This window comes from Lepisma saccharinum, chromosome 19, assembly GCF_977018435.1.
Source record: "Lepisma saccharinum chromosome 19, izLepSacc3.1, whole genome shotgun sequence".
Lineage (NCBI taxonomy): Eukaryota > Metazoa > Arthropoda > Insecta > Zygentoma > Lepismatidae > Lepisma > Lepisma saccharinum.
The window spans coordinates 25667841-25695415 of NC_139247.1; the positions used below are offsets into that span (position 1 = coordinate 25667841).

At 35.0% G+C, this 27575-nt stretch overlaps 1 protein-coding gene across 1 annotated transcript in view; it reads left to right on the top strand.

Moving 5' to 3' along the window:
- Nucleotides 1-26343, top strand: part of LOC146002812 (uncharacterized) — a 424567-nt gene extending 398224 nt beyond the window's left edge. Inside the window, exon 4 of the mRNA XM_083140770.1 lies at nucleotides 23273-26343. Within this exon, the coding sequence (XP_082996896.1) occupies nucleotides 23273-23403 (131 nt within the window). The 3' untranslated portion in view covers nucleotides 23404-26343. The remainder of the gene's footprint in view (nucleotides 1-23272) is intronic.
- Nucleotides 26344-27575: the final 1232 nt, after the last annotated feature.

Here is a 27575-nt window from a genome sequence, read left to right on the forward strand (position 1 = left end):
GACGGGCATACAGGCCTGCCTGATGAAGGCGATTCCGTATTGTCTGCGCCGATACGCGTCTTCCCGTAGCCACGGTGAACTCACGTTGCAGTTCGGTAACATTCATTCGGCGGTTTCGATGGGCTAGTAATGCCAAATACCGGTCATCTTGTGGGGTTGTTGATGTTGTCTGACCCTGCCCACGTCGTCTTCGTACCGTTCCGGTATTCTGGAAACGCCTCCACAGTCTACAGATGACACTTTGCGACACTCCACACGCTGCTGCCACAACTTGCTGTGTTTGACCAGCTTCCAGTCGTCCAATTGCTCTCCAAGCAGTGGAGTCGCGTAATTCACTTTGCGGAGGCATCACGTAATCACCCTACAGCAGCACTGCCTTGTTCCAAGTGAACAGGATGACACACAGAGGGCAGTACTTCTGCCCATTCCGCTCTACGCTCAGGTCATGTGATGTGGAACGTCGATAGCCCCCTGGTGCATATTCTTTTCAACCGACTTTTGTGATTACATAACACTACGATACGTTCGTTTACCCACAGAGTAACGATTTGTGCATGTTAGTGGCGAATTCCGTCAATATCGCATTATCCCCTAATTTTTTTGAGCAGTGTAGATTTAGCGTTTTCAATTCTGCTTTAATCTATGCTAACTAAATGTTTTTTTGGAGTATGCCTCCTATTTGTTATCATCGTGAGAACAAAAAAGTGCTTTATTAAAATCTTGCATAGCCATGTCCGTCGAACGGTGGAAACTGCGGTTGCCACGTTCCACGTACATCTTTACTCCGTTGAATAACAATCTGTATAAACTCAGTTTCGAAATGTGAATTGACAATGATAATGGAATTTGAAAACAGGTGCAAAGAGCTTCAAAACAAGACTAATATTGTACTTGTAGGACTATCCAATACTAACAAAAAATTGTTTCGTAAAATTGATAAGAACTGTTTTTGACAAAAGTTTCATCACGATCGAACTACCCCCTTTTTATTTATAGAATGTCAAAGAGAACGATCGTTTGCAAGATTTAAAAACGGCACTTTTTGTTCTCACGACGATAAAAATAGAAGACATACTCGAAAATAAATTTAGTTAGCATAGATTAACGCAGAATTGAAAAAGCTAAACTTTAATGTCACTCGTTTCTATGTAGGTCTACTGGTTGATTTTTAATTGGAGTCCAAACCCGAGTATCAATAATTTTTATTCCGTCAGTAGGTGCATACTGCCTCTACCGCACAACCATCTATTATATCCCTCAACGTGCAAACATGTGATATATTGGGTTGGTGCATAAGTTCGTAAAGTTTTGTTGTGGGTTGGCAACACTGCGTTCCCATGAGTTCCTTGTCCGTTATTCCATTGTTATGACTTAGTTTGTAGTTTTGTGCTCGTGAAAACACTGTGTATTCTAATTCTGAGCACATTTTATCTATTTTGCCGACGAAACAAGATGGACAAAGTTGAACATTTCCCGCACATTCTGCTCTTCGAGTTTAACCGAGGATCAAGTGCAGCAGTAGAAAGTCTTTCCTAATGAAGCTGCTCTTTAAACTTAGCTAACTGATTTCTTCATCTCAAAAACAATTTTAGTGAGTACGAGGCTAATGTCATATATTGAAAACACAGCAGTTCTACAGGGGAGGCATCAAACTCCTCCCCAACGTTGGCAGATGACCATTATTGACAATGGAGGCGACTACACTACTGACTGAGTGAGTGTTGTTGTGACTGTGTATTGTTAGACTACTATAACAATTTTTCATCTTACCACCTGTGTACTTGTGTTAATTAATTATTCTATTCCTGTTAACGTATGTCATAAAACGCTAAGAACTTATGCACCGACCCAAAATTATTTTTCAAGAACTAAATAAGCTAGCGAGTCGAAAGATAATGTATATGGAAGTGTAGACTAGGTCAAAATAGTATTGGAATTAGAATATCATGTCGGCGGTTGTCATAAAGAAGAATATAAATAACCAATTGAAGACTAAAATTGGTAAACGCTGTAAGTGCCACAATAATTCAAACACCGTTTTCCACGTTAAACTGTAAAATGTTCCATGCTTTATAATGTGGTAAACGTGAAATGTGGCTGGTAGCCCTCTAAGTAGTTCAAAGGGCGTGTAAAGAGGTTACTAGTGTGCACGTTCATAGGGGCTGATGTGCGGAACGATGCGATTTCCCAACACTTTCGTTTTTGGCACTTACAACGTTTACCACTTTTTGTCCTCAATTCATTGTCTAAATATACATACTATTTTATATGTTTTATTAAATGTAGATATGGATCATGTGAATAAGAACCAACATAGCTATCTATGAACCCTAGGGTTATCTGATATTATAAATATTATTGTTTCCTCATTTCTACATTGATTTTTGTTTTCATCACAGAACAAATTTAAATGGGTAAGATCTTACGAATGTAAGTGCTTGTTTCCTTTATCTCTTTCTTATTTCAAATTTATTCCTTCATCCCTTTTGTCTTTCTTTCTTTTTTCTCATTTTCCAACAAAACATTGCTTCAAGTATATACCATAATTGAGTTACAATGTGGTTGTTTCCGCTTTCATATCTACTATTTTCTCTATTGACTTCCAGATCTGTCTTTGTAACTGTTTCTTGAATTAATTAACAACTCGAACTCACTCCAATTGTTCTCTAAAACTCCACATGCTCTGCATATACCAAATGCTGTGGAAAGAAGAAGAAATTTCAGTTCAATTCCAGGCTCAGGTTCGTTGTCCTTGAGGTAGGTACAATACATAATAATTGGACCGAAACAGCAAGAGCATATTTTAGTGCCAAGTGTCAACACGGCGCTTATACGTAACAGTAGCGACGAGTTGAAAAATTTGGAGAGTGCAAGATTGACAGAACACCCCCACACCCCCTATACGCCTTCATGGCGTGGTGCTAAGCACAGGGGAACACTTTACTTTTTTTTTACTTTTACATAAAATAAGAGCACTTCTTGAAAAATTTGGAGCAGGAAGAAAGTGTTTTGTCCCACGCCCCTCCAATGTCGGTGTCTATGATACGTAATAAGCAAAATGATATCAAATAGCATAGAAACGTACAATAAATTACCATTGTATTCAATAATTAGAAATTGTTCCATTGGTGTTATTTTACTTATTTTTTCTGCCACTTTTGGCTAATCGCGAAGATAAAAATTCTAGATATCAAGGAAAAAGTACATATTGGTCTCAATATTGGTAATATAATAATCATTACACAATGAAAACCATAACAGCTAAATATGCGTATGTTCGTCTGAAAAATATTTTTAAATATCTTAAAATACCATATTTGAAACGCTTTCCTGCACAAACTTTTATGATTGTATCACATTAATAATTTTAGTGGTGAAAGTAATGAAATACTGTGTAACTGAATGAGAGCAATCTCATTGTATTTTCTACTCTTGGTCCCTTTGAAGGCGCAGGTAAATTGTGCGTACGTGTGTCACGGAAACCCACGTGTTTATAGTGAGGTTAGACAATTGCTTTCGGGATAGGAAAGGTTAACTTGCATCTATCCGTAGGGGACAGGTTGAAAAGAGAAGATACAAATTGCACGTGAGCGAAACGTCGAAACGAAAACTGTTCCAGGTGATAGAAGGGAAGCCCCCAATTCCCTCCCCTTGTATTCTGCAACAACAGGAAATCCCTCAAGGTTTTAAGGGGCCTCCCGAGGGAGCAACAGTGCGTACCTGCTTGCTCCGTTCCCAGGTCAAAAGTCCAGACTTTTCGTTTTTTTTACTAAACAGGCTTTTGGGTGGACAAAACACAATGGCATATTAGCGAAAGTGCACAAGAGATCGATAACGTATTCAGTTCCGTTGTAGTTAATAGTTAAACCTGCTCCTTCAATTATACTACGCCTCAAGATTAATGCATTCAATAATATTGGCGTAAGTAATTTAGTCTTTGTAGAGAAAACGCGTTTAAAGTGGAAAATATTTTTTGATATATTTTCACATTCCATGTCAAATCAATCAATGGTCTGAACCTTGATATCTCAGAGGGAGGGAGGAAATTTAGGATGCATTAAAAATTACCCGCAATCAGTTGCTACCCAAGGTCACCACATATCACTGTAAACAGTCAAGAAGTGCAGCTAGTTATTCCTCTTGAGACTTTTTTTCTTTTCTGTTACGACTCTTGTAAAACTGATTGGAATACTTCACATATCTTTCATCAACCATTATGTCGTTTTAAGAGGCATTATTTAAATACTAAAAGAGTTCTTATTTTTTAAATACCTGTAAGGGGGATCTCAGACCGAAACAACAAGTGACAGCTGACAAGCGACAGCTAGGGTTCACAGCCAAGTGACAAACAACAAGCAACATGGGCCTCTTCAGTATACAGGGTTGTTCGCTTTATATCCGACCATTCTTGACGGGTACTCACCTTAAGAGATACCGCGCCGCCACCACCGATCATGTTCTATTGGACCCTCAGCATTGTGGATTATCGCCCGGCATCGCAGTTTCCAATGCAAGCAAGCTCCGGCGCAGGTCAGGCATGGGAATTCTGTCCCACTTCTCCCTGCAAGCTTTCCACAGACCATCCAGAGTGAGCGGACGGCGATGTTGAAGACGTCGTTTCAACAGTCCAAATACGCAAAAATCCATTGGACTGGCATCTGGGCTTTTCACAGGAATGTCTTTAAACGGAATGACACGAATTCCAAATTCCTCTGCCATTTCCAGATAAAAACGTAGTGATGTTCTGGCGGTATTACTCGAAGCCTTGTCCATATGGATCATCACCTGGTTCGCTTCCATTCCATACAATTTTGGGATGTCTCTCCGATAGATAGGTGTCAGAATGGAATCTTGGAAGTATCTGGCATTCACCTTCACGTTTTTGTCCACCTTGCGTATCATCAACTTACCCTCATATCCGAATCCCGTCACAACCATGAAGACACGAGGGAAACCTTCCCTGCACTGACGAACAAAGTTGCTGCGCCCCTTGCCGTCAATGTCACGGTATGTGATCGCCCGAATGTGACCACCAGCAGTGACACTTTGCTTGCAGCCCTTCTCCTGGTGATTTTCGTGGGTGAATCTTTCGCAAGGAGAGCCTGTTGTGTGTAACGGGCAACAATAGCTTTCGCAGTAGTCACCCCGAGTGTTAACCTATTCTCCCGACACTGTTTCACAATGCGTTCGTATGGAAACTTAGCATGGAAAGGGCCAATACGTAACCCTCCCAATACCGGTTGATTTTCGGCGCCATTTGATAACATTCACTACCAACACTCACACACCTACAAGGTCAGACACAATACTGCTCCCGCCAGCAGACCCTTAGTTCCAGCATGATACGCCAGGTGCAACACCAAATCGAAAATGGTCGGATATAAAGCGAACAACCTTCTGTATAAGCAAGTATTCGCCGCGTATGCGGCAAGAACAGACCGAGGCGATGATGCATTTTATTGAGAAAACTACCCAGACCGAGCAATATTCAAGGGACAAGCAATGTGCCCCTTGGTGCATGTTACTTCGGTCTGAAAGTTCCTCGAATTTTAATATCATGCATTTCTATATGTATTAAGGTTGTTATATACCATGAGAATTTTGTATAAGACATGTACTAACACATTATTATTATTAAAAGTTATAAATATTATAATTTTTCATGTTATTTGTACTACTAAATTAAAAAAATAGATTAATATGAAGACTTCAAAATCAACCACTCACCTTATACAGGGTGAATCTTATAGAACCGGCAGGAAAATATGATCTGTTATATGAAATATACCATACAGATATTAACGTAATTTATACAGGGATAGTGTGCCGCTGATTGTTCATTGTGATCAGAGCATGTGTTTAAAGTGTGCGATGTTTTCAAGAGGGCACGCCTCCATATTTGATATGACTCGTCGGAGTGTTTCTCCGGTCATGTTTCTGATTTCAGTCGAAATGTTGTCCTTAAAAGCTTGTAACGTACTCAGTTTGTTTGCATACACCCTGTCCTTCAGTAAACTCCAGAAGAAGAAATCCAGGCTGGTAGGGTCAGGAGATCTTGGGGACCTGAGGCCTGGACACTGCAAACACGTTCGTACGTGCACCACTATGTGTTCTTTAACCTTTGATACGCACCCACTTATTGTATCATTTTAAGTGTTTGATATGTTTAATATGTTAATTGTCTATTATGACGTAATTTGTTTTGTTCAATTGGGTAGTCTGTTATAGTTATGGACTAACCTTAAAACATTTGATTGGGGGATGTGAGGTGAGATATATTATTATGAATGTTGATGAATGTTGCTGGGATTCATTTCTACGGAGTGTTTTTTTGGAGTTTTCATGGTGGTATCGTTTGGATTCTGTGTGAATAGCGTGTTGAATTGTTTGTTTTTCTAGTTTGAGATCTAATTAATTGAAGTTTGATTTGAGAATAATAGTTCTAGAGTTACAAGATTAAATCTCTCTATACATTTTACATTTGATATGTGAAAGAGAAAAGCAAAATAAAAACGCTTGTGATTTCCCAAGATGGCTCAGGATGTGAAGATTAATGAAGAAAATTTAATGCAAGCAATCCAGAGTGATATGAATGTGATTGTACCTGAACAGTTAGCGGAAATGGAAGTTAGTGATAAGACTTCTTTCAAAAGAGGTCGATCTAATGAAGAATGCACGGAACCTGAAGTGGAAAAAAACCCCAAAAATCCGAAAGTAAGTGCAAGTACAAAGGTTGGTGTTGCTAAATATAAAAATGAAGCATATGATATGTCTTTATATTATGAGGGACATCAAGGCCCATATATCGTGTTGGTGGACAGTACATTACCTGGATCACAGAGCCTGAATACGGTAAAATTAGGTTATAATTTGTGTATCTGAGAATGTTGATGTTGAATTCGTTAAACAAAGTGGTTTGAAGCAGGCAAAATTGTCATTTCGCACAGCATATGATGCAAATAAATTTGCTAAAAATGAATTCATCAAGGAAAAATACCATTTAGAAGCCAGAATTCCTAAAGGTCTATTAGTGAGAGAAGGATTAATATATGGTGTACCTACCGACATCCCAGTAGACGAGATAATCGAAGACATTAGAGCTGAAGTTCCAATAATAGATGTAATAAGGATGAAGAAAACTTTTTTCAATGAGGATGGGGAAGTAAGACAAGAACCTACTAAACTCATTAGTGTAACATTCCAATCTCAACAGTTACCAAAAGAAGTGAAGTTGTGGAGACAAATATTTGAAGTGAAGCCAAAAGTAAGATCTGTGATTTTATGCAAGAAATGTTTCCGTTTCTCACACTCACAAACACAGTGTAAATCCTCTCCCGTGTGTTATAGATGCGGTCAAGCGGAACATGGAATCTGCAATGCCAGTCCTAAATGTATTAATTGCAAGGGAAACCACTTATCTACCGATAAGTCTTGTGTAAGATGGGAGCAAGAGAGAGAAATACAAAGGCTGATTGCTTATAACAACATCTCCTACCAAGATGCAAAGAAACAAGTACTTTTTGGAATTGATCCACGAAATGAACGGCGAACATATGCGACCTCTGCTAAAGACTTTCCTAAATTGCTGGAGATAAGAAAGGAATCAATAAACAAGGAAAGCCCTTGCACATCAGAAAATTATACTACAAACAGATTTAATTCTGTTACAGATTGGGAAAATAGAAGAAATGACACATATCTAAGTAACCTCTGTTGGAAGAAAGTGCCACCAGAATCTGACCGGTCTTATGAAAGTTTTAAAAAACAACACGGGGAAAATTTTAGACTGCATTCTGCTTCACAATTGAGGAAAACAATTAAACCTGTTTTGATAAAGGACAAAAATAAACACAAGGATCCACAAATTGCGTCAACATCATCAGCAGTGGGTACTTCAAGTGAACCTGTGAGCACGACGTGTTCCTCTAAGGAACAGGAGAGAAAATCAGATTCGATTGGACGCAGGACAACAGCAGAGAGTCCTTCTCAGAAAGAATCGCTAGTAAATCTGCTACATCTAATAGCAGAACTAACCACAACAATTTCAGTGAGTGATGATTTATTATATATTAGGAAAATAATATTAAAATGTAACGAAATTTCTGTACAAATTTTAAAACTAATTCAAGACTTACAAGATTTCGGGGACACCCCCTAATTTAAAACAACAATGTGTTGCCAGCAAAGAAAAATCTTGCCATTAATAATACAATGGAATTTAAGATCCTTTTCTGCGAGGAAACTTCAATTAATTAAATTAATAGATGAGTGTCACCCGTTAATTATTTGTGTTAGTGAGGTATGGGGTTTAAAATCAGAAAATATTCATATTGCTCACTATCATACTATATTAAATGATTATAATGTGGGAAATAAGGGTGTGGGAATTTTTGTTCATGAAAGTGTACCATTTCAACAAATTCAGTTTAATTCAACACATGATTTATTTTCCAAATATAATGTAGAAGTGGTCGGTATAAAAATACAGTTAAACAACTTACTTTATAATATTATTAGTTTGTATATTCCATCTCATTATACTTCTCAACAAATACAGAGCTCTCATCTAAATTCTCTTTTGTCTGGCTTTCAACATCCCTTTATCATAACAGGAGATTTTAATTGTCATAATACATTGTGGGGTGATCATAGAATTGATACTTTGGGAAAGACAGTTGAAGATTGGATGGATTATAATAACTTGACAGTTATAAATGATGGATCTCCAACACATGTACCACCAAATGGAAACAATATGTCCTCAATTGATCTAACTTTAATATCTGATAATCAGTGTTTTGAATTTGTATGGGAAATAGACTTTGATTTACGAACTAGTGATCATTTTCCATGTTTCATCACGCTAACATCATCTCAAAAATTTCCAAAATTAATAAAACAAAAAACAATTCGTAAGTGGAGCGTAAAGAGGGCAGATTGAATGAAATATAATTCAGTTTTAGACTTAAAATTTTCAGCTAAAGAATATCAAAACCAATATACTGTGCAATATGAAAAATTTGTGGATATAATAACTCAAGTTCTGGATTATGCCTGTCCGCGACTGAAACCGCAATATGATCGAAATTTTCCTAAAATAGATTGGTGGAATGAAGAATGTTTTCAAGCAAAAAGGAAGCGAATACAAGCATTGAAACAATTTGTAAGTGCTCCTTCAACTGCAACTTTGATAAATTTAAAACGAGCTACTGCAAAATCTAGAAAAGTATATATAAAGGCTAAGAGATTTTCATGGCAAAAATATTGCGAAGAAATAAACCCTAAAACAAAATTAGACGTCATATGGCGCAAGTTCAGATCACTTAGAAAAGCACATGTAAGTCGGACTTTACCTTTGTCCACTGAATGGAAAACTGATTTTATTAATAAAGTAATTCCTACACCCTTTACATCAGCCTGCGAACCTCCTAATATATTCTACACGTTCTCATCTACATCAAAATACTCAAAGGGGTTCACATCCTCTATCACTGTAAATGAAATTCATGAAATTCTTCAAGGGTCTAAAGATTCTGCTCCTGGCATTGATGGAATTACGTATTCTATGGTACGAAATCTTCCACAGAATGCACTAAGCATTTTATGTAAAATTTACAATCAAATATTCCTATCGGGTAAAATTCCTGTTGCATGGACCTCTCAAATTATTATGCCAATTCTAAAACCAGGAAAAAACCCTTCGTTGGGTCAGTCATATCGCCCAATAGCTCTTAGTTCCGTATTGGCAAAAATTTTTGAGAAGCTTTTATTAAAGAGATTAGAGTGGTTTATGGAAGGTCAAAAGGTATTTTCTCCCAGACAAATGGGATTTCGTAAAGGTTATGGAACCCAGGATGCATTAGTAACATTATCTTCTCATATTTATAGCGTTATTAAAAAAAAAAATCAGTACTTTCAGCCTTTATTGATATTCAAAGTGCATATGACAACGTAGATATTAATGTTCTATTGAGACAACTACAATTACTAAAAGTGTCTCATTGTATACTCATATTGACATGGAAATTGTTATCTAAAAGACAACTTTATTTTCATTTTGGTTCAGAAATGGTAGGTCCAATATATATTGGACAAGGACTACCACAGGGAAGTCCTCTTAGCCCATTATTATTTAATGTTTATTTATCAGATATTAAAACAATAATAGATTCCCCATTTCAGTTTCTACAATATGCTGATGATGTATGTATATATTTAGACTCAAACAATCACTTGAAAGATTTTTCAATGTTTGAAGATAAATTAATAGAATTTAACCAATGGTTAAAGCAGAAAAAATTATCAATATCTTTAGAAAAGTCCAAAATAGTAGTATTTAAACATAAGGGTCTTCAAAATATTTTCAACATTAATCATAGGAGATTACAAATTTCAATTGTTTCACAAGTAAAATATCTAGGTGTATACTTTGATGCATCATTATAATGGCAGTATCAAATAAATATGATGAAAAATAGATCCGATAAAATATTTCATTTATTTAAAGCTATGGCGAATACCAAATGGGGAGCACATCCTACCAGCATGCTTATGTTTTATAAGAATTATTATCGAGCAGTATTAGATTATGGATTAATGGTCTTGTGTAATCTTCCAGTAACAAAACTTTCTCCACTAGAAGTCCAGCAACGAAAAATTCTAAAAAGATGTTTGGGATTAATGAACAGTACTCCTAATGTAGTGGTATATATGGAGTCAGTAGAATGTTCGGTTTCTGTGAGGATAAAGTTAATTGCAATAAAAATGTTATTTAAAATACAACATTCACCATGGCATCCATTCAATGATGTTTTATTAAATCTTTTAGAGCTGCATGATTCAGGAATAACCAATGATAAATCAGCTACCCTTTGGGTACAACTATTTAGTAAATATCACCATGAATGTAGTCAAGTACTCATAGCAAGAGCATTGCCAGTATACTCGTTAGAATTTCCCACACAACCAATTCAAAATATATATATATCCCGAAATATAATCATTCAGCTGAGTTTAGAGAATCTTGGGAAGACTTTTATCATATATATACAGATGGGTCTAAAACTGAAAGTGGAGTAGGAGCAGCTCTTTATGATACTGAAAGAAATATATCAAAAATGTTTAGGTTACCAGTGGAGGCATCCATATTTACAGCAGAAATATATGCGGTATATCAAGCTTTGATTTATATTGGTACAGTTCCTGAACAGAAATTTCTAATACTGGTTGATTGGCGAAGTGTTTTACAAGCAATACAATCTAATTATAAAAATTTATTTAAAATATCACCATATGTCATCAATTGTATTCGTGCAACTAATAGCTTAATTAGCAATGGAAAGGTAGTTCATTATGTGTGGGTAAAATCACACATTAATATTTACGGAAATGAACAAGCAGACAGATATGCAAAAGAAGCTGCTCAAATGAATGAAACAATCCAGTTACCATTGCATTACACAGATCTTCTTCCGAGGGTTAAGAAGAAAATTTTTGAAGAATGGAACTTATGGTGTAATAATGCATTAAAAAGCGTTGGTGAAAGTTATCGTCCTTATGTTGATTACAATAGAAAAACACCTTGGTTTTATAATTGTAAAGGATCAAGAAATGCAATTGTTTTAATAAATAGACTAAGAAGTGGTCACGCGAGAACATATCATCATTTATTTAAAATACACATTTTAAAATCTCCGAATTGTGATTGTGGTGATTTAAGGGGTGATGCTCATCATATTATTTTGGAATGTCTAATTCACTCAGAGAGAAGAAAGACTTTATACAAAACATTGTCAAAAATTAATGTTCCTTTCCCTATTAATATGACTTCAATGTTGTATGCTCCAGATATTAGAATTGGATATGTTATACTAGCTTTTTTGAGAAAAGCTGATATAAAATTATAATATATTTCTGTTACTGACTGACTTAATGTAGTTACATAAAATTGTATTTAAGAGCGTTTATGAACTCTGTGTGTAAAATTTATATTAAAAATGTTTATTATGTACTTATAATGTATGCTGGGCATAAACAGCCATCTGTAAAGCTGTAAGTCCAATAAATCTTTGTTGAGTTGATTATGAATGTTGGGAGATAATGGAAGTGATTTTAAAAATGTGAATGTGTTAATTTGTGTAGTGAAGAACAATTATGAACTTAATACAATTTTGTTTCTAATAAGGAGTTTAATTGCGAGTGCAAGTTTTATAAGGTTTACGTAAGCATATCCTTATCTGATTTCCCACAACCTGAGGGCTTCAAAGTAGGCTGATAAGTCTCATGATCGCCGTGGAGGAATAAACGTAAGTTGATCCTTTGAGAATATTCCGGGGAACGTAACACCTTGCAGCGTAAGTGCTGCCACCTGTCAGATCATCTGCACACCACTCGACCCACGTATTATTATGTCGTAATTGTGAGCTGTTATATGCATCACCGGCGGCATTATTAGGCCGGATCAAAGAGTCAGCCTTTAGTTATGGTTTTAACATGGAAGTCAACAAATTTAGCAAATTTGACACACATTACAATATTAAAAAATATATATATCCATAGGAACCCATTGGCGTCCCATTATGAAATTTTGCACACAAATACTTAATTGATGTCTTCAAAACATATATTTTTTGCAAAAAATTGAAAAGGGGTGTTTTAGAGATTTTCAAAAAAACTCTCTTTCTAGTTTCGAAAATTTACAAAATTCAAGTAACATAGTCATGTTGCATTTCAAATTAAAGCTCATTGAAAGCAGAAGAGAATGGAACCATTTCGAGCTATCTAGACCAAATAGTTTTTGATCAAGTATAGCCTAGGGTAGATCTGGGCAAGATGAGACGGAGGCAACTTGATACATTGCCATTTACGAGGGAACGCGCATGAGCTGGATGATGCCCGTTAAACAGAAGACGCCGTTCACCAGTCTCTATTGTCTGAGCGAGTGCATGGCTAACGAACAATCTTGTGCGCGAAGTTATCCGACCAAGTGTATTTTTTCAGGGTGCAAAGTAACTTTTGTTGATGTTGTTTGAAGTCTCCTGGTGGGCTTACATGAACTGTCAATTACTTTGTCTTGGTGAATGTGTGTTGTGCCACTAAAAGGTAAGAAAACTGGGTTATTATTGTTTGTTTCTCTGTTGTCTGTAGTACGTTATAGTTCATTAATCGAAATGGCGCCGGTTGGGGAAAGTTGATACGGCTGAATTGGGGCGGGTTAATACGGTGTATCAACTTACCCCAGCTGCTTCTAATTATTTTTGTTGTTTGCATGTTTACAGAAAATGGTCCGGCATTACGTCAAAAAGACTGGTCGAGGAGAAATACCAATTGAAACATTTAAGAAAGCCTATGCCGATGTGAAGAATTGTACCTTGTCACTGAGAGAAGCCGCAAAGACATACGGGATCGACAAAATGACTCTTATGAGGTATAATAAGAAAAACGAAGTAAACCAAAGTGAGGATACCAAAATACGAATGGGTTACTCCAAACATTGTCAGATCTTTAGTGAAGATTTAGAACTTCAACTAACGGAATACATTGTCCACTGTTCAAGGATCCACTATGGTTTGCCGCCTAAAACATCATAGAGTTCGCATGTGAATTAGCAGTAGCTAACAAGGTGAAAATTCCTGACACTTGGATAAGTACGTAATAAAATTGCCTGGAAAGAATGGTTTATTGCATACATGAAAAGGCATCCTAGACTGTCTCTTAGAGAGCCTGAAGGCACGAATCTAAGCCGTGGTACTAGCTTTAACCGACACAACGTAGCCATATTTTTCAATAACTTGAAAGCTGTTCTGCAGAAGTACAAATCTGAGAGCAAAGATATTTGGAACACCGATAAAACAGGTATTTACACTGTTCAGCGCCTTGGGAAAATCGTTGCAGAAAAGGGTGCAAGTAGCCAAGGCAACGTCAGCAGAGAGGGGCACAATTGTAACACTTGCCACTGCCGTAAATGCGATTAGAAACTCTGTGCCCCAATGTTTATATTTCCAAGGGTCTATTTTAAACATCACTTTATTCAGAGCGGACCCCGTGGTTGTATTGGAACTTCATATCCCACAGAACAGATGACACTTTCAGAGCCACGTGAAGGCAAGTAAAGATCACCCATGTCTATTGATACTGGACAATCATGATTCTTATTTGTCGACTGAAGTGTTGAATTTCTGCAAGGACAACGGGATCATTATGTTGTTATTTCCGCCTCATACTTCCCACAAACTCCAACCCGTGGACAGATCGGTTTATGGACCTTTTAAGAAGTTTTATTTTGCAGCAATTGACAGTTCCAGCAATCCAGGGAAGACCTTTACTATATACGACATACCAGGAGTCGTTAGTAGTTCACTACCCAATGCACTAACACCAAAAAATATTATATCAGGCTTTCAGGCAACGGGAATCATGCCATTCAATCCAGATATTTTTACTGAAGTAGATTATTTACCATGTTCCGTAACTGATCGACCAACGACCGAAGAACATGAGCAAGATCGTTTATCTGATGGAAGTAGAATCTCTGAAACCAATGTCTTGGGATTAGAAGCCACCCCTTCCACCAGCAGTGACAATCCAGAATTGCATCGTGTGTCAGTAAGCCCAGAAGAATTACGTCCGTACCCTAAGGCTGGAAAACCAAAAGCAAATCGAAAAGGGAAACAAGGAATGATATCGTCAATTCTTACAGACAAGCCAGTGAAGAACAGATTAGAAAATGGAGCTCGAACAAGAGTTAACAATAAATTATTGAGATCAGAAAGAGTTAAAAAAAGATTGTGCCATTCTTTGAAAAAAGGAAAAAGGGAGTCAGCAAATAATAGTAAGAAAATAAATCATGGATCGACCGAAAGAGAAACTCCAGGTAAAAAGAAGAAAATACCAAACAGGAAATATTTGAATAATAATAATTCAGAGTCAAAGTCAGAAGATGAAGACAGCTTGTGTCTAATGTGCCTCGAACAATTTTCAGCTTTTAAGCCTGGTGAAAAATGGATACAATGCATTTCCTGCAGTAGATGGGCTCACTTAAAATGCGGATACGATAGTTCTATGTACACCTGTGTTCACTGTGAATCAGATATGTGCATAATAGAGAGTGATAGAGACTGACTGCATGTAGGCTATCCATCATGATACGATATTTTGTCCATTTTTGTATGCTTCTCCTGAATACTAAACTTTAATTCAACTAACTAACTCCCTAGCCTTCTTAAACCCGAAGGTTCATGGCTGCAGCAACACAGGCCTTCCATCTTTCCCTATCTTGAGCATGTTCTATATACTCTTTTCCATTCCTACCGATTTCCCTTACATCCATCTCAACGTTGTCCCTCCATCTTCACCTTGGCCTTCCTACAGGTCTCTTACCATCAGGTTTCCCAACAAGAATCATGTAAACTCCTCTTTCGTCTCCCATTCGTGCCACATGGCCGGCCCACCTAAGTCTTCTTGATTTAATTATTCTAATAATATTTGGACATGAATACAAATTATGTAGTTCTAAATTATGTAACCTTCTCCACTCACCTGTCTCCTCATCCCTTTTAGGTCCAAAGATTTTCCTAAGGATCTTATTTTCAAATACTCTCAATTTATGTTCCTCTTTAAATGTAAGGGACCAAGTTTCACATCCATATAATACTACAGGCAAAATTACTGTTTTGTAAATTTTAACTTTTAGTTTCATAGATATTAAACGAGAAGACAAAAGTTTATGAAGAGAGAAGTAACATGTATTTCCTGAATTAAGCCTACTTTTTATTTCCTCTTTAATATCATTTTCCTAAGTATTGGAATTTGGAAACTGGTTCAAACGAGTTGTTATCAATAATTAGATTTTGATTATTACCTAACACTTGGTTTCGGCCTGTAAGCATATATTTAGTTTTCTCTTTGTTAACTTCCAAACCTATCTCTTTAGCAGTTTTGAAAAATATTTTAGCATTATCCTTAATTGTATTCACATCATCCCCCAGTAAGTCTACATCATCTGCATATGCTAACAACTGAGTCACACCATTTAATTATAGTCCTTCTTTAATTTCTTTTACCTTCCTAACAGCATATTCTAAGGCAAGATTAAAGAGCAATGGAGATAATGCACCTCCTTGTTTTAACCCATCATGAATTGTAAATTTGTCAGACATATTAATACCCACACGAATTTTACTTTCTGTTTCACTGGTGCATATTTTTATCATACTAACAAGCTTCTTAGGTATTCCAAACTCTACTAATATATATTATAATTTATCTCTTTTGAACGAATCATATGCTTTTTTGAAATCAATGAATAGCTGATGGACATTTTGATTATATTCCCACTTTTTTTCAAGTGTCTGTCTGATATAAAAAATTTGATCTGTAGTTGATCTGTTACGTTTAAATCCACATTGATAATCACCTATAATTTCATTAGCATATGGGGTTAGTCTTGTTAAAAGAATGTTAGACAATATTTTGTATGTTGTAGAGAGTAGAGAAATTCCACGGTAATTATTGCAGTTCATTTTAAATATCATTTGGGTCAGCTAGAAAATCACCGTATTTATCTTTTATCAAGTTTACTTTAGGTTGCCACCCCTTTCTAAACTCATTTACACCTTTATATAAATCTCTGATATTTTTATTTTTGCTGTTTGTTTCAATTTCGTTAATTTTGCTTTTCAAGTAATCTCTTTTTTTACTTCTAAACGTGCGGTTAACTTCTCGCTTTATTCTATTATAATTGTTTAGATTTGTATCATCAGAGTTATTTAACCACCTAAGTCTAGCCTGATTTCTTATTTCTATTAGATTATGACATTCAATATCAAACCATGGCTTACTTTTTCTCGGTTTATGGTATCCTATACTTTCTTTAGCTGCTGATTCTATTACATTACGTATGTGCTCCCAATTCTTATTTACGTCTGTTTCATTTATGTTTTCATCATCATTTAAATCCTGCAAAACATCAAATCTATTTGACAGTTTAATTTGGTAATCTTTCTTAATTCTTTCATCAGTAAACTTTTATGTATCAAATTTTAGAACTTTTAGATTTTGTTGCTTATGATTTATCACTGAGAGTCTCTCTCTTAATTTAGCAATTACTAAATAATGGTCACTGGCACAGTCAGCACCTCTATGTGTACGAACGTCAATTATACTAGTATGCCTTCTCTTATCAATGAGAATATGATCTATCTGATTATGAGTTTTACCATCTGGAGAAGACCAGGTATATTTATGGATATCTTTATGTTTAAAAGTGGTACTTTTCACAATTAAATTCTTTGAGGTTGCAAAAGTAATAAATCTTATACCATTATCATTACTTAATTCATGAAGACTTTCTTTACCAATCGTGGGTTTAAATGTCTCTTCTTTGCCAATCTGTGCATTACAGTCACCTAACAGAATTTTCATATCATACTGAGAAAATTTATAAAGACCTGTTCTAACTCTGTATAAAAATCATCTTTAGTATTATCATCTTTATCTTCCGTTGGTGCATGTACGTTTATTAAAATAATTTTACACCACCTACCCTGTAAAACTGCATATGATATCCTATCATTAATAAATTCTACTGTTTTAAGAGTCGAGATAATTCTATTATTTATGAAAAAGCCTGTTCCAAAATTATGATTTTCAGTACCACCATAGAAAAAAGTATAATTTTTAGTTTTACAATTCCCTTCTCCTGGCCACCTAACTTCCTGGACAGCTACTACATCTAATTTATACTTAACTATCTCATTAACTGTACACTGAAATGCCCCAGGCCGGTAAAGGCTCAGAACACTCCACGTGCCTAATTTAATATCCTTATTCCTAACGTAGATCTTATCCTTAGTCCAGTGACCTCCCAAAGTAGTCCTCACCCGGAGATCCGAACGGGGGACTATTTTACTCCGGAATATTTTACCTTGGGAACATCCATGACCTTATATTGCTGTTTCTTGACTTTTTTTTTTACAGTGCAGAGTTGTCACCTCTACGCCTAACCCCCAATATGAATGGAGGAACTACTACTCAAGACAAACACAAACACATTAGACAGCACAATTACTACACAAGACAAACACAAACACATTAGACAGCACAACTACTACACAAGACACACACAAACATATCACAACTATAACACAATATAAACACAAACACACCACAACTACTACACAAGACAAACATAAACAAATTAGACAGCACAACTATTACGCAAGACAAAACAAATATACTAGACAACACAACTACTACACAAATATACTAGACAGCACAATTACAACACAAGACACATACATACACACCACTGATACTACACAAGACGAACAGAAACACATTAGACAGCATAACTACTACTACATAACTACTACGACATAGAAAACTAAACTGTGTGTGTGTTTCTTGTTCTAATTTTTCTGATGGTCTGCAATAAGAACTTTTCTATTCAGTGTAGATGAGTCACATATCTCTGGAAATGCCTCTCTGGAGACTTTACTAATGCCCCCCTTAAATGTTTTGGATTTGGGACTGGGTGTAGATCATTTTTAGCCATTACTTCCCTCAAGGATTCATAATTTTTGACGACAATGCTTATCTACGTTTCTTGGATATTTCCGTTGATATTTATGCGATTTATGTCCAGCATTTCCGGATGCAGAAAGTTGACATGTAAGTTTTAATATGTGTTTACTTATAACAGCTGAATGAAAGAAAAAGTATTTCCTAAAATCCTACCAATCACTGAAAAATTAAAAACATTAGTAGAAGCATTACTTGAGGCATGCACAGTGGCGACGATTATGGAGTGTGGAGGGGCAGATGACCCAGCACTATGCTAAACATTATCTACCAAGGCAAAGAAACTGTCCTTGCCCTCCCCCCTCCCCCCACCTTGCCCCATCAGTTTTGTAACCCAATCGCCGCCACTGAGCATGCATCGCATAAATAATTACAGTAATATCATATAATATTATATTACGTTATTAGAACAGTTCGTACTCGGTAAATAAAAAGGAAAAAATAATAAGGAAAGGGTGGGATTTGAACCTACGATGTTTCGATCTTGACGAAAACAGTAAAACAACGAAAGTGCTGTTATCTAACCAACTAATCCAGGAGATTGCTAACAGAATCTTTAATTGCTAAACTTTAATTCAAAATTACTTTATTGTATTTTGTCTTATTTAATCTAATTATGTCACATCGTTATCAACCTACTTCAAATTAGTATCAACCTGCCCCATACCAGTATCAACTTGCCCCACGACGGGGCAAGTTGAGACGTTGCGTCCTGCGTTACTAATTAGGTTCTCGTCAGCTTACAAATTATATGTGTGAAATTTTTATGTGCTTTTTATAAAGGTAAAGAGTTAAGCTATCGAGTAGTAACATGTTTTATTTTCTTGCAAGCAACATAGAAAAGAAAAAAATCAAACTCTCAAATTGTATCAACTTGCCCCGCTCTCCCCTACATGAAGATTTCAAAATGTCGTCAAATTTTGAGATTTTTGCTTTTTTTTTAATTCAATAACTCAAAAACTAAGAGCCCACAAAATCTTAAATTTGGCAATTTTTGTCCTCTTGAAAGATAAAATGAATAAACAAAAAATCTTAAAAGTCGGAATCCAAGGTTCAAAAGTATTTTTCGATTGGTTGATTTGACATGGAATAACCCAGTTGGGAAACAGTCAAAAATATTTTTATTATTATTAGAATAAATGCTCTTAAAATTGTTAAATCGTAACAATGCATAACTCAGTTGCACATTATTACATATTTGCTCTTTTTTTCATTCCATTGCATTAAAACATAGGCTTCAATGTTTTAAATATGTTTCATGTTCTTTCAAGTTGATAATGCATATTCATAAATCTACAATTCAAGAATATGAAGTTTACATATTCTCTCCTAAAATTGGTGTTTTTGATTATTCTCGCATTCTTTACCTACTTTGGTTCTCTGTGCGGTAAGAGCGTAACTCTTGTTTTATGTGTAACTCATCGGTTTCATCATTCATCATTGTCGCCGCGTTTATTCACAATTGATTTTTAAACGACGCACAAATAATGAAAATAAAATATTCAATAAATGTGCAGCAAAGAAAATTCATAACAAGTTAATGTTCACTGCCTATTTGGTGCCTTTTTTATTTTATAAAACCTTCTTAAGTTCTAATTATCATTTTTGTTCCTATTTTGGATGTTGTTAATCCATAGGAACTACTTTGGTCACAACATACAATATACATGCATAATTGTCCACTAAAATTCACCCCAAATTAAATAATTTTAACAGAACACGAAACTAAACGAAAGATGTACTCACAGTTGAAAATTGTCTCAGTTCATAGGAGTTATTTGCAAGTTTTTAATTGCATAGGAGGTTAGACAACATGAAATAAATTAACTGAAATGGGAGTGTTTCATCATTGTTTAAATGTACTTGCCATATGTTCACATTTCCCTTGATACTTTGATTTGTGAATACTTCGTGGTCACCCTTACAGTATGTTCTCATTTACAGGGTTATTAAAAATTATGTCGATAACTTTAAACGTTTATAGTAATAATTACATAAATGAAGAGAGGTGTCTAATGAAAGCTTACATATTGCAATGACTTCTTCTTCTTCTTCTTCGTGACCCTCACCGCCGGGTATGTGGCAGTCTTGGTCAAGGATCTAAGCAAGGTACGCGGAATTGGGGAGGTACGCGGAATTGGGGAGGTACGCGGAATTGGGGAGGTACGCGGAATTGGGGAGTACCATAGAATCGAATTCGTAGTAGTTGTTGTGGTCGTAAAAATATCGTAATATTACACTTCACCGTACTGTAACACTGATCACAAACGTGCATATACACACAAATTTCAATATTGAATATCACTCTGCCGGGCAAAACTATAAAATATCCACATTGCACGAGGGGAAGGAGACGATAATAGGGAAGGTATGGATGCAGGAAATGGTATATTGGCTCTGTGTAGTATATTACAAAGAGCGCGCCTGCGTTTGTTCCTTAACTGGCAATGGAAGAATAGATGATTTGGCGTTTGTTTGTTTGCTCCGCAATCACAGGCAGGGGAGGGATTTTGATGCAGCCTTGCTAGGTGTTCGTTCGTGCAAACGTGGCCCGTTTGTAGGCGAACCGTGAAAGTTATCACTACACGAGGAAGTTTCAGTTTATGAAACCAAGGTCGTCTGAATATTTTCTCTGTGTACCATTTATAAGTGGTCGTATTGCAATGACAATTACAAGTTCTCGACGTGTACTTCTCGGGTAACCTTACTTCTATCACGACGACAGTAAATTCAGCCCATAACTTCTCCAGCATCTCTCCCGATCGAGTTGTTTAATGACGTCAGTGGGGTGGGACAAACATGTTCTTTCACAAAACACAAAACAAAGAACTCTATTCTCCCGAGTTATAAATAAGCTTTAATTAATTAATATCCAAATATTTTATCAAGTTCTTTTTTTAATAAACCTGTAGATAATCACGCTACAGGTTTTCAGGAATTTATACTTTTGGCAGACACTGATTATCCGACTAAACTTACAAATAGGCATAATTTATGAAAAATGTTCTCTGTCGCTTAGGAAAGAGGCCACATAAATACCTAATACAATACTTGGCGACGAATGATGAAGAAGTTGTATCTGGGTAAGTCGAGAGAATCTCTTCATAGAGATACATGTTCTAAATGGATTTGTGCTGAACCGTACATCGATAACACATTTTCCTGTCTTTCTGTCATGTGTATCAACATATGTGAATAATTTCAATAAGTCTACTTGTAATAATGATTACATACATTTGAAATCATGGGTACAATTTTAAAATGTACAAAATTCGATATTAACTTTTCATATAATTTTGAGGTATTTAGGTTAACTATTTTAGTCCTGACATTCAGTATACATTTTTACACTTATTTAGCCACTTAAGTTGTTACAGTTTACGTATTACAAGTCCTGCATTCAATGGTCTCACAGATATAATTATTTTACTGCAAATATGACACCATATTCCATAATACAACGCGATTACCCCATTACACAAAGAACTCAAAATGCATCAACTCAAGATTGATGTACTTTTGGTGCATCGGTTGGCGCAGTTAAACGTGCAATTTTGGTTTATTTTACATGATCCTGTCAACTGTTGCATTGTTAATGTATCCATCATATGCTACAGCAGCTGACAAAAGTATCTTTTCATTTAAATAAATTCAAATGTTCGGTGATTCAGCATGAAAGCTGACAAGCCCCTTATCAATAAGATTATGAAGTACAGATCTTAAACAAACCTTCTTAATGAAATCCATTGTTTAAGATTGTATGTAATTTTATTTTTGCTCCTCATTTGTTTTTATTTTACTCCCCGTGGAAACAAGTCGTGTGAATTGTGAGCATACACTGATTTTGCTTTGCACGTAATGTACACAAAATATCGCCAACTTACACCAACCCATATTCCATATTCCCAAACTTGTCAATATTCATAACACATCATTTGTTTCATCATAATCTTGATTGCTCCACATATATGTAAATATAAACATATATGTAGGCCTATATGTACCTATACAGCATGTATCATAATAGAGTAAGCAATTTTTCAGGTTTATTATTTTTTTAGAAAAAAATATCTGAAACACAACAATGAGAAAATCTTCAAATTCTGTTTACGTGCCTAAGATTTCCGTAACACACTCATTGTGGGTGTAGTGTTAAAGAAAATGGCGACTTTAAAGGGTGCAGATAAAGAAGGCTCTGTCTTAAAGTTCCCAGACTTTACACCCTAGACTTCTGCATTTGGGGCTTTGTAAAGGACAAAGTCTATGTACGTACCACCCATTCCACAGAATGTTCAACAGCTAAAGGAGAGAATAAGGAGGAGGAGTTCTTGGGAAAAGTGTGGCAAGAACTAGAATTTCGATGGGATGTGTGTCGCGTACCTGGTGGAAGCCACATTGAATATTTGTAGACATTCATATAAACGTGAAATGTTACTGATTGAAGCACATCAAATATCATGGTTGCATTCCATGTAGTTTAGTCGAAATAAATTCTTAAAGTTGTTTACTCTATTATGGTAGCTACACCTTGCATATGAGTATCTGAGTTATACAGTACTTCAAAGTTTTACTTGGAGAAAAATAACCTAAAAAAATTTCATACAAAACCTTTTAGTCAACTTCTCTTTGATTGATTTCTTGAATGTTTTCTTCTAAAATGAATGGTATCTTAATTTACTTATTTTGGTTTCAGAATCTGATACTGGAACAAGAGTGTACTGCTGCGACTCAGATGGGTGCAACAACGCCGACTCCATGCAACTATCTGTGCTGTTGATGGCAGGCAGCGTTGTGGCCTGGGTAACAATCCAGCAACTCTTCTAACTACAAGTGATACAAGCGACACAGCACAACTAAATAAAAGGCAATAGAAGATAGGAACGAAATTAACTTCTGTCAGAAATAATAAGAATACCTGCAAAATGTATTTGAACTAAGCCTCACAAGTTACCACAACCTAATTCCATTCGTTGTGCAGAAAAATGTATTTACATATTGCTGAGTGTAAGCATGGTGTTAATGATGGCTTTTAAGAGTGCAAGGAAACTGTTTAAAAAAACTAAATCGGTAGAATTTGTGTGATACTAAAAGAAAGTCAGAAAAATGTGTTAAATAATTCTACTCACTTTTCACATATGTTTTTCATATTACTTTGTTTTCAATAGTTTCTAATTCGATACCTCTAACAAAGATTTCCTTATTTGTAAATTTATGGAATTGTTATTTGTTAACTCCACAAGATGAATATAGTCATAATTATAGTTTATGTTTTGTTGCCTTTTCAGCACAGCACATTGAACGACATGCTTATCTCTTAATAGGAAGTAATCTGTTTCTAAAATCAAATGATCTAAAAGCAGAAACACTAACATGGAAAGCTTATTTATTTTGAAAATGTTAATTGAAATTAGATATATCAGAAAATGTGAATCGCTGTTCCTTTCGTTAAACTAGTATCTTTTTTTTCAGAGTTTCGTGTAGTATTCTTAGTAAAATATAATTGTTTATATTATTTTAAAATTTACTTTGGTGTAGTGATTTATTACTTTTCGACATAATAGCATATTTATCAAATAAATACGAAATGGTAAATGCACCTACTTCTCATTCCTCTGATTGTGCTGAAAAAGATACACAGTTCACGTTTTTGCCTTTATTGATACAAATATTTCGTCACGAATTTACAATAATTTTCTATTTGAAGGTTGGTATTGTTCATATTCTAATCAACATTTATGATCAGAGAAAGGAATCTAAAGAGAAGATGGAAAAGCTCTAACGAAATGTCTAAGGTTGAGGATGAATTCATAAATGATTTATACAATAGTTATCGCGGTAAAATGTATATTCTGCGAAAATAAAGTCTAAAAATACTGTAGAAAGTAGCACGATACTAATACACATCGCAGACATTATGCAATTTTCATTTTTAAGAATTGTTGCTTTTCGAGCCCAAAAGGTTTAATACTTCTATTATTTTTTAAGCAGATATATATATATATCTATATATAATGTAATAAAATATAATATTCTATTATATATGTAGTGTTCTTATATGTAGTTTCATTTGCAGATTAATGGTAGTCGTAATTCACTGTAGTATGTGTTGAAACATCTAATTGCAATCGCTCTTAATAGTTATAAATTGTAGTTTATAATTTTTCCTTAATGAAATGCATGTATCGTTTCAATGCATTCCTCGGAAGCACTAGTGTTGAAGAGCACCAAGTAATAGGTCTAACGGTGGATGAAGTGATGTGTAACATATTATTGTACATAAATGTTGGAATATTAATGTTTTTAAATGCATTTTTTCAATGCGAGCTTCCAGTCTCCTAATTCATGTACACTTATACAGAAGTATGTTTGTTTTTGTTATTTTATTAAATAATTTTATTTTGAGAATTTTCAATAAAATTATAAAAACAATTCTTTCAAACATGAGTTACCAACAACAATATCTCAGTTTAATAATTACATATAAAAAATATAAAATGCAAAATACATGTTATATACATATCAGCACTTCGAGATTACCTCAAACTTATTGGTATAATGTATAGGTTTACAATTTGAAACGATGGATATAAAGTATCATTTTCAAAATATAGTTATTCATCATCATGTTATGCCAGTCATATTGGTGAAAAATAAAATGTTTCACTGAACAATCCTTATAATAATTTTCAGCAGTTAGTACACCTGAAAACTATTTCCAATAGTGGTTATTGAATATATAGAAATATTTGGCTGTCAATATAGGCGTAGGACAATCAATATATAAATGATAAAATTTTATTGATAAAGTTTCAATGAACTTTCAATAAAAGAGATATTCAGCACTAATGTTTCATGAGTTGATACACCACAAGATCTTAAAGAAACAAAAAAATATTGAAAATTATTTGTGTATATCTTTGTTAATTAACACTGTGTGTAGGAAGAATCATTTGTAGGGACCATTATACAGATTTCATAAGAGACATCAGATTCATTGCATACAGAAGCGTGCAGAATTTCAGAATGAATCAAGATAAAACATCATTTTTTAATATCACCACCTAGATATAACTTAGTTGCTTAAATAGGGACTTTTTTTTTTGCTTAATTGGATTGTGAAGTTGACAATATAGTGTGTGGTGGGATCCAGAAAGTAGAAATTTCTTCTGAATTAAATCGCCGAATCTATTGCAAATCATTCAATTTGCTGGCAGTTTTTAATAACAATACAAAAATAATAATAATAATAAGCGATTCAGTTTCGTAAAGTTTTACTAATTATTTTGTTCGAACGTTTTACATGTGTGGAGTACTGGAAGCTTGCTGCTCATATTCTAAATATTTATTCTGAAAATTACAGAATAGTTTTTCGTAGTGAAATCAATATAAGTGTTGAGCCTTTAACATTTTTAACTAATACTGTCTTTCAGCACAGTTATATATTTTGTTCTAATTTTATTTAATCTGTAGGGTTTCTCATACATTTTTTTCATATTAATCACTTTACAAAATTACTTCTAGCATCAGAAAAAGACATTGATGTCTGCTTTGGTTGTAGATATTAGCTTCACTTGTAGCAGATCATTATTAAGAAACTTTGACGCAAGAGTCGATATAATTACTTATGTAAAATTAATATTTAGACTAAAGTCACATTGTAATGCATCAAGAAATGTATGTTGCGGTTAATTTAATTTATTTGGTTACTCACTAGTATCAATACGAATGTAATAGTGTTAATGTGAATAATAAAACAATTTTCTTCTCAACTAAATGTGTCTTGATAGATTTGGTCAGTTCCCATTTTAAACTTCAACTAAGGCTCACTTCTTCAACAGACGTCGAATAACACCAAGAAATGTAATATTAGTAGCGGATATAAGGAATAACCAACATGAAACAATTTCCAACAAATCACTACTTAGTTTTAAAGACCTCCCAGGTCCCTTGTTTTGAAATTAAAATAGTTAACAGGTTAAAATAGCTTCAGATTAATAAAACATTGATTTTCCTTTGCTTCCTTATATTTTGACAAATATATAAGATGGAGAAAATTTGTGAGCCACCAAAGCTTCTGAAAGAATTGGATTTATATCAGTACAAACCACACATGGAAGGTATGTCAATAAAGTAACGAGACTGGCAACACTGCATCCCTTCTTGCTATCCTGGAAAAATGCCACGCAAACGTTTAAAAAAATGAAACAAGTCTATGGGGAGCATGTTTTGTACGTGTCATAAGTGTTCATTTTGCAGAAGGCATTTTCGGAGGGCCGTTAATATTAAAGATGAACCACGCACTGAAAGACCTTTAACTTCGAAAACCGACGACAATGTGTAAAGAGTGTCCGGCCATTACCTGACCGTAAAAATGATAAGTGATGAGTTGAATTGAACCATACCAAGGTCCATCAGATATCAACACAGGAAGTGGGCATTGCCAACACTGGGACGCTTCACCATAATAATGCCCCTTGTCACACGGTGATCTCTGTGAATTAATTTTCGGCTAAAATGCGGATTATATGGTTTCTCAGTCCCCCTATTCCCTTGATATGGGTTCCTGTGGCTTTTACCTGTTCTCCAAATGAAGATCCACTTCAAAGGGCCCCATTTTGGGACAGTGGATAACATTGAGAAAGATGTAACCCATCAACTAAAGGTGATTCCTGCTACCGACTTCCAGCGCTGCTATGAAGAGTGGGAGTAATCCGGCGGAGTTTGGCCACCCAAGGGAACTATTTTGAAGGAGATAAGGTTGATTTTTGGTCTCATTACTTGATAGACATATTTGTAATTTATGTGAACAATAATAATTTGGTAAATAGGTATTTTATAGTAATCATAGGAAAAATCTACAGTATATCCGTGAAAAAATATAATTAAAACCAATTTTTTCTATCCCAGTTCAAATATACCTTAACGTAATTACGTTATCTTTTAAAAGAATCTTGCTATTCCTGTGATTATTGTGTGTAGAGTTAGTCCCGTGTTGC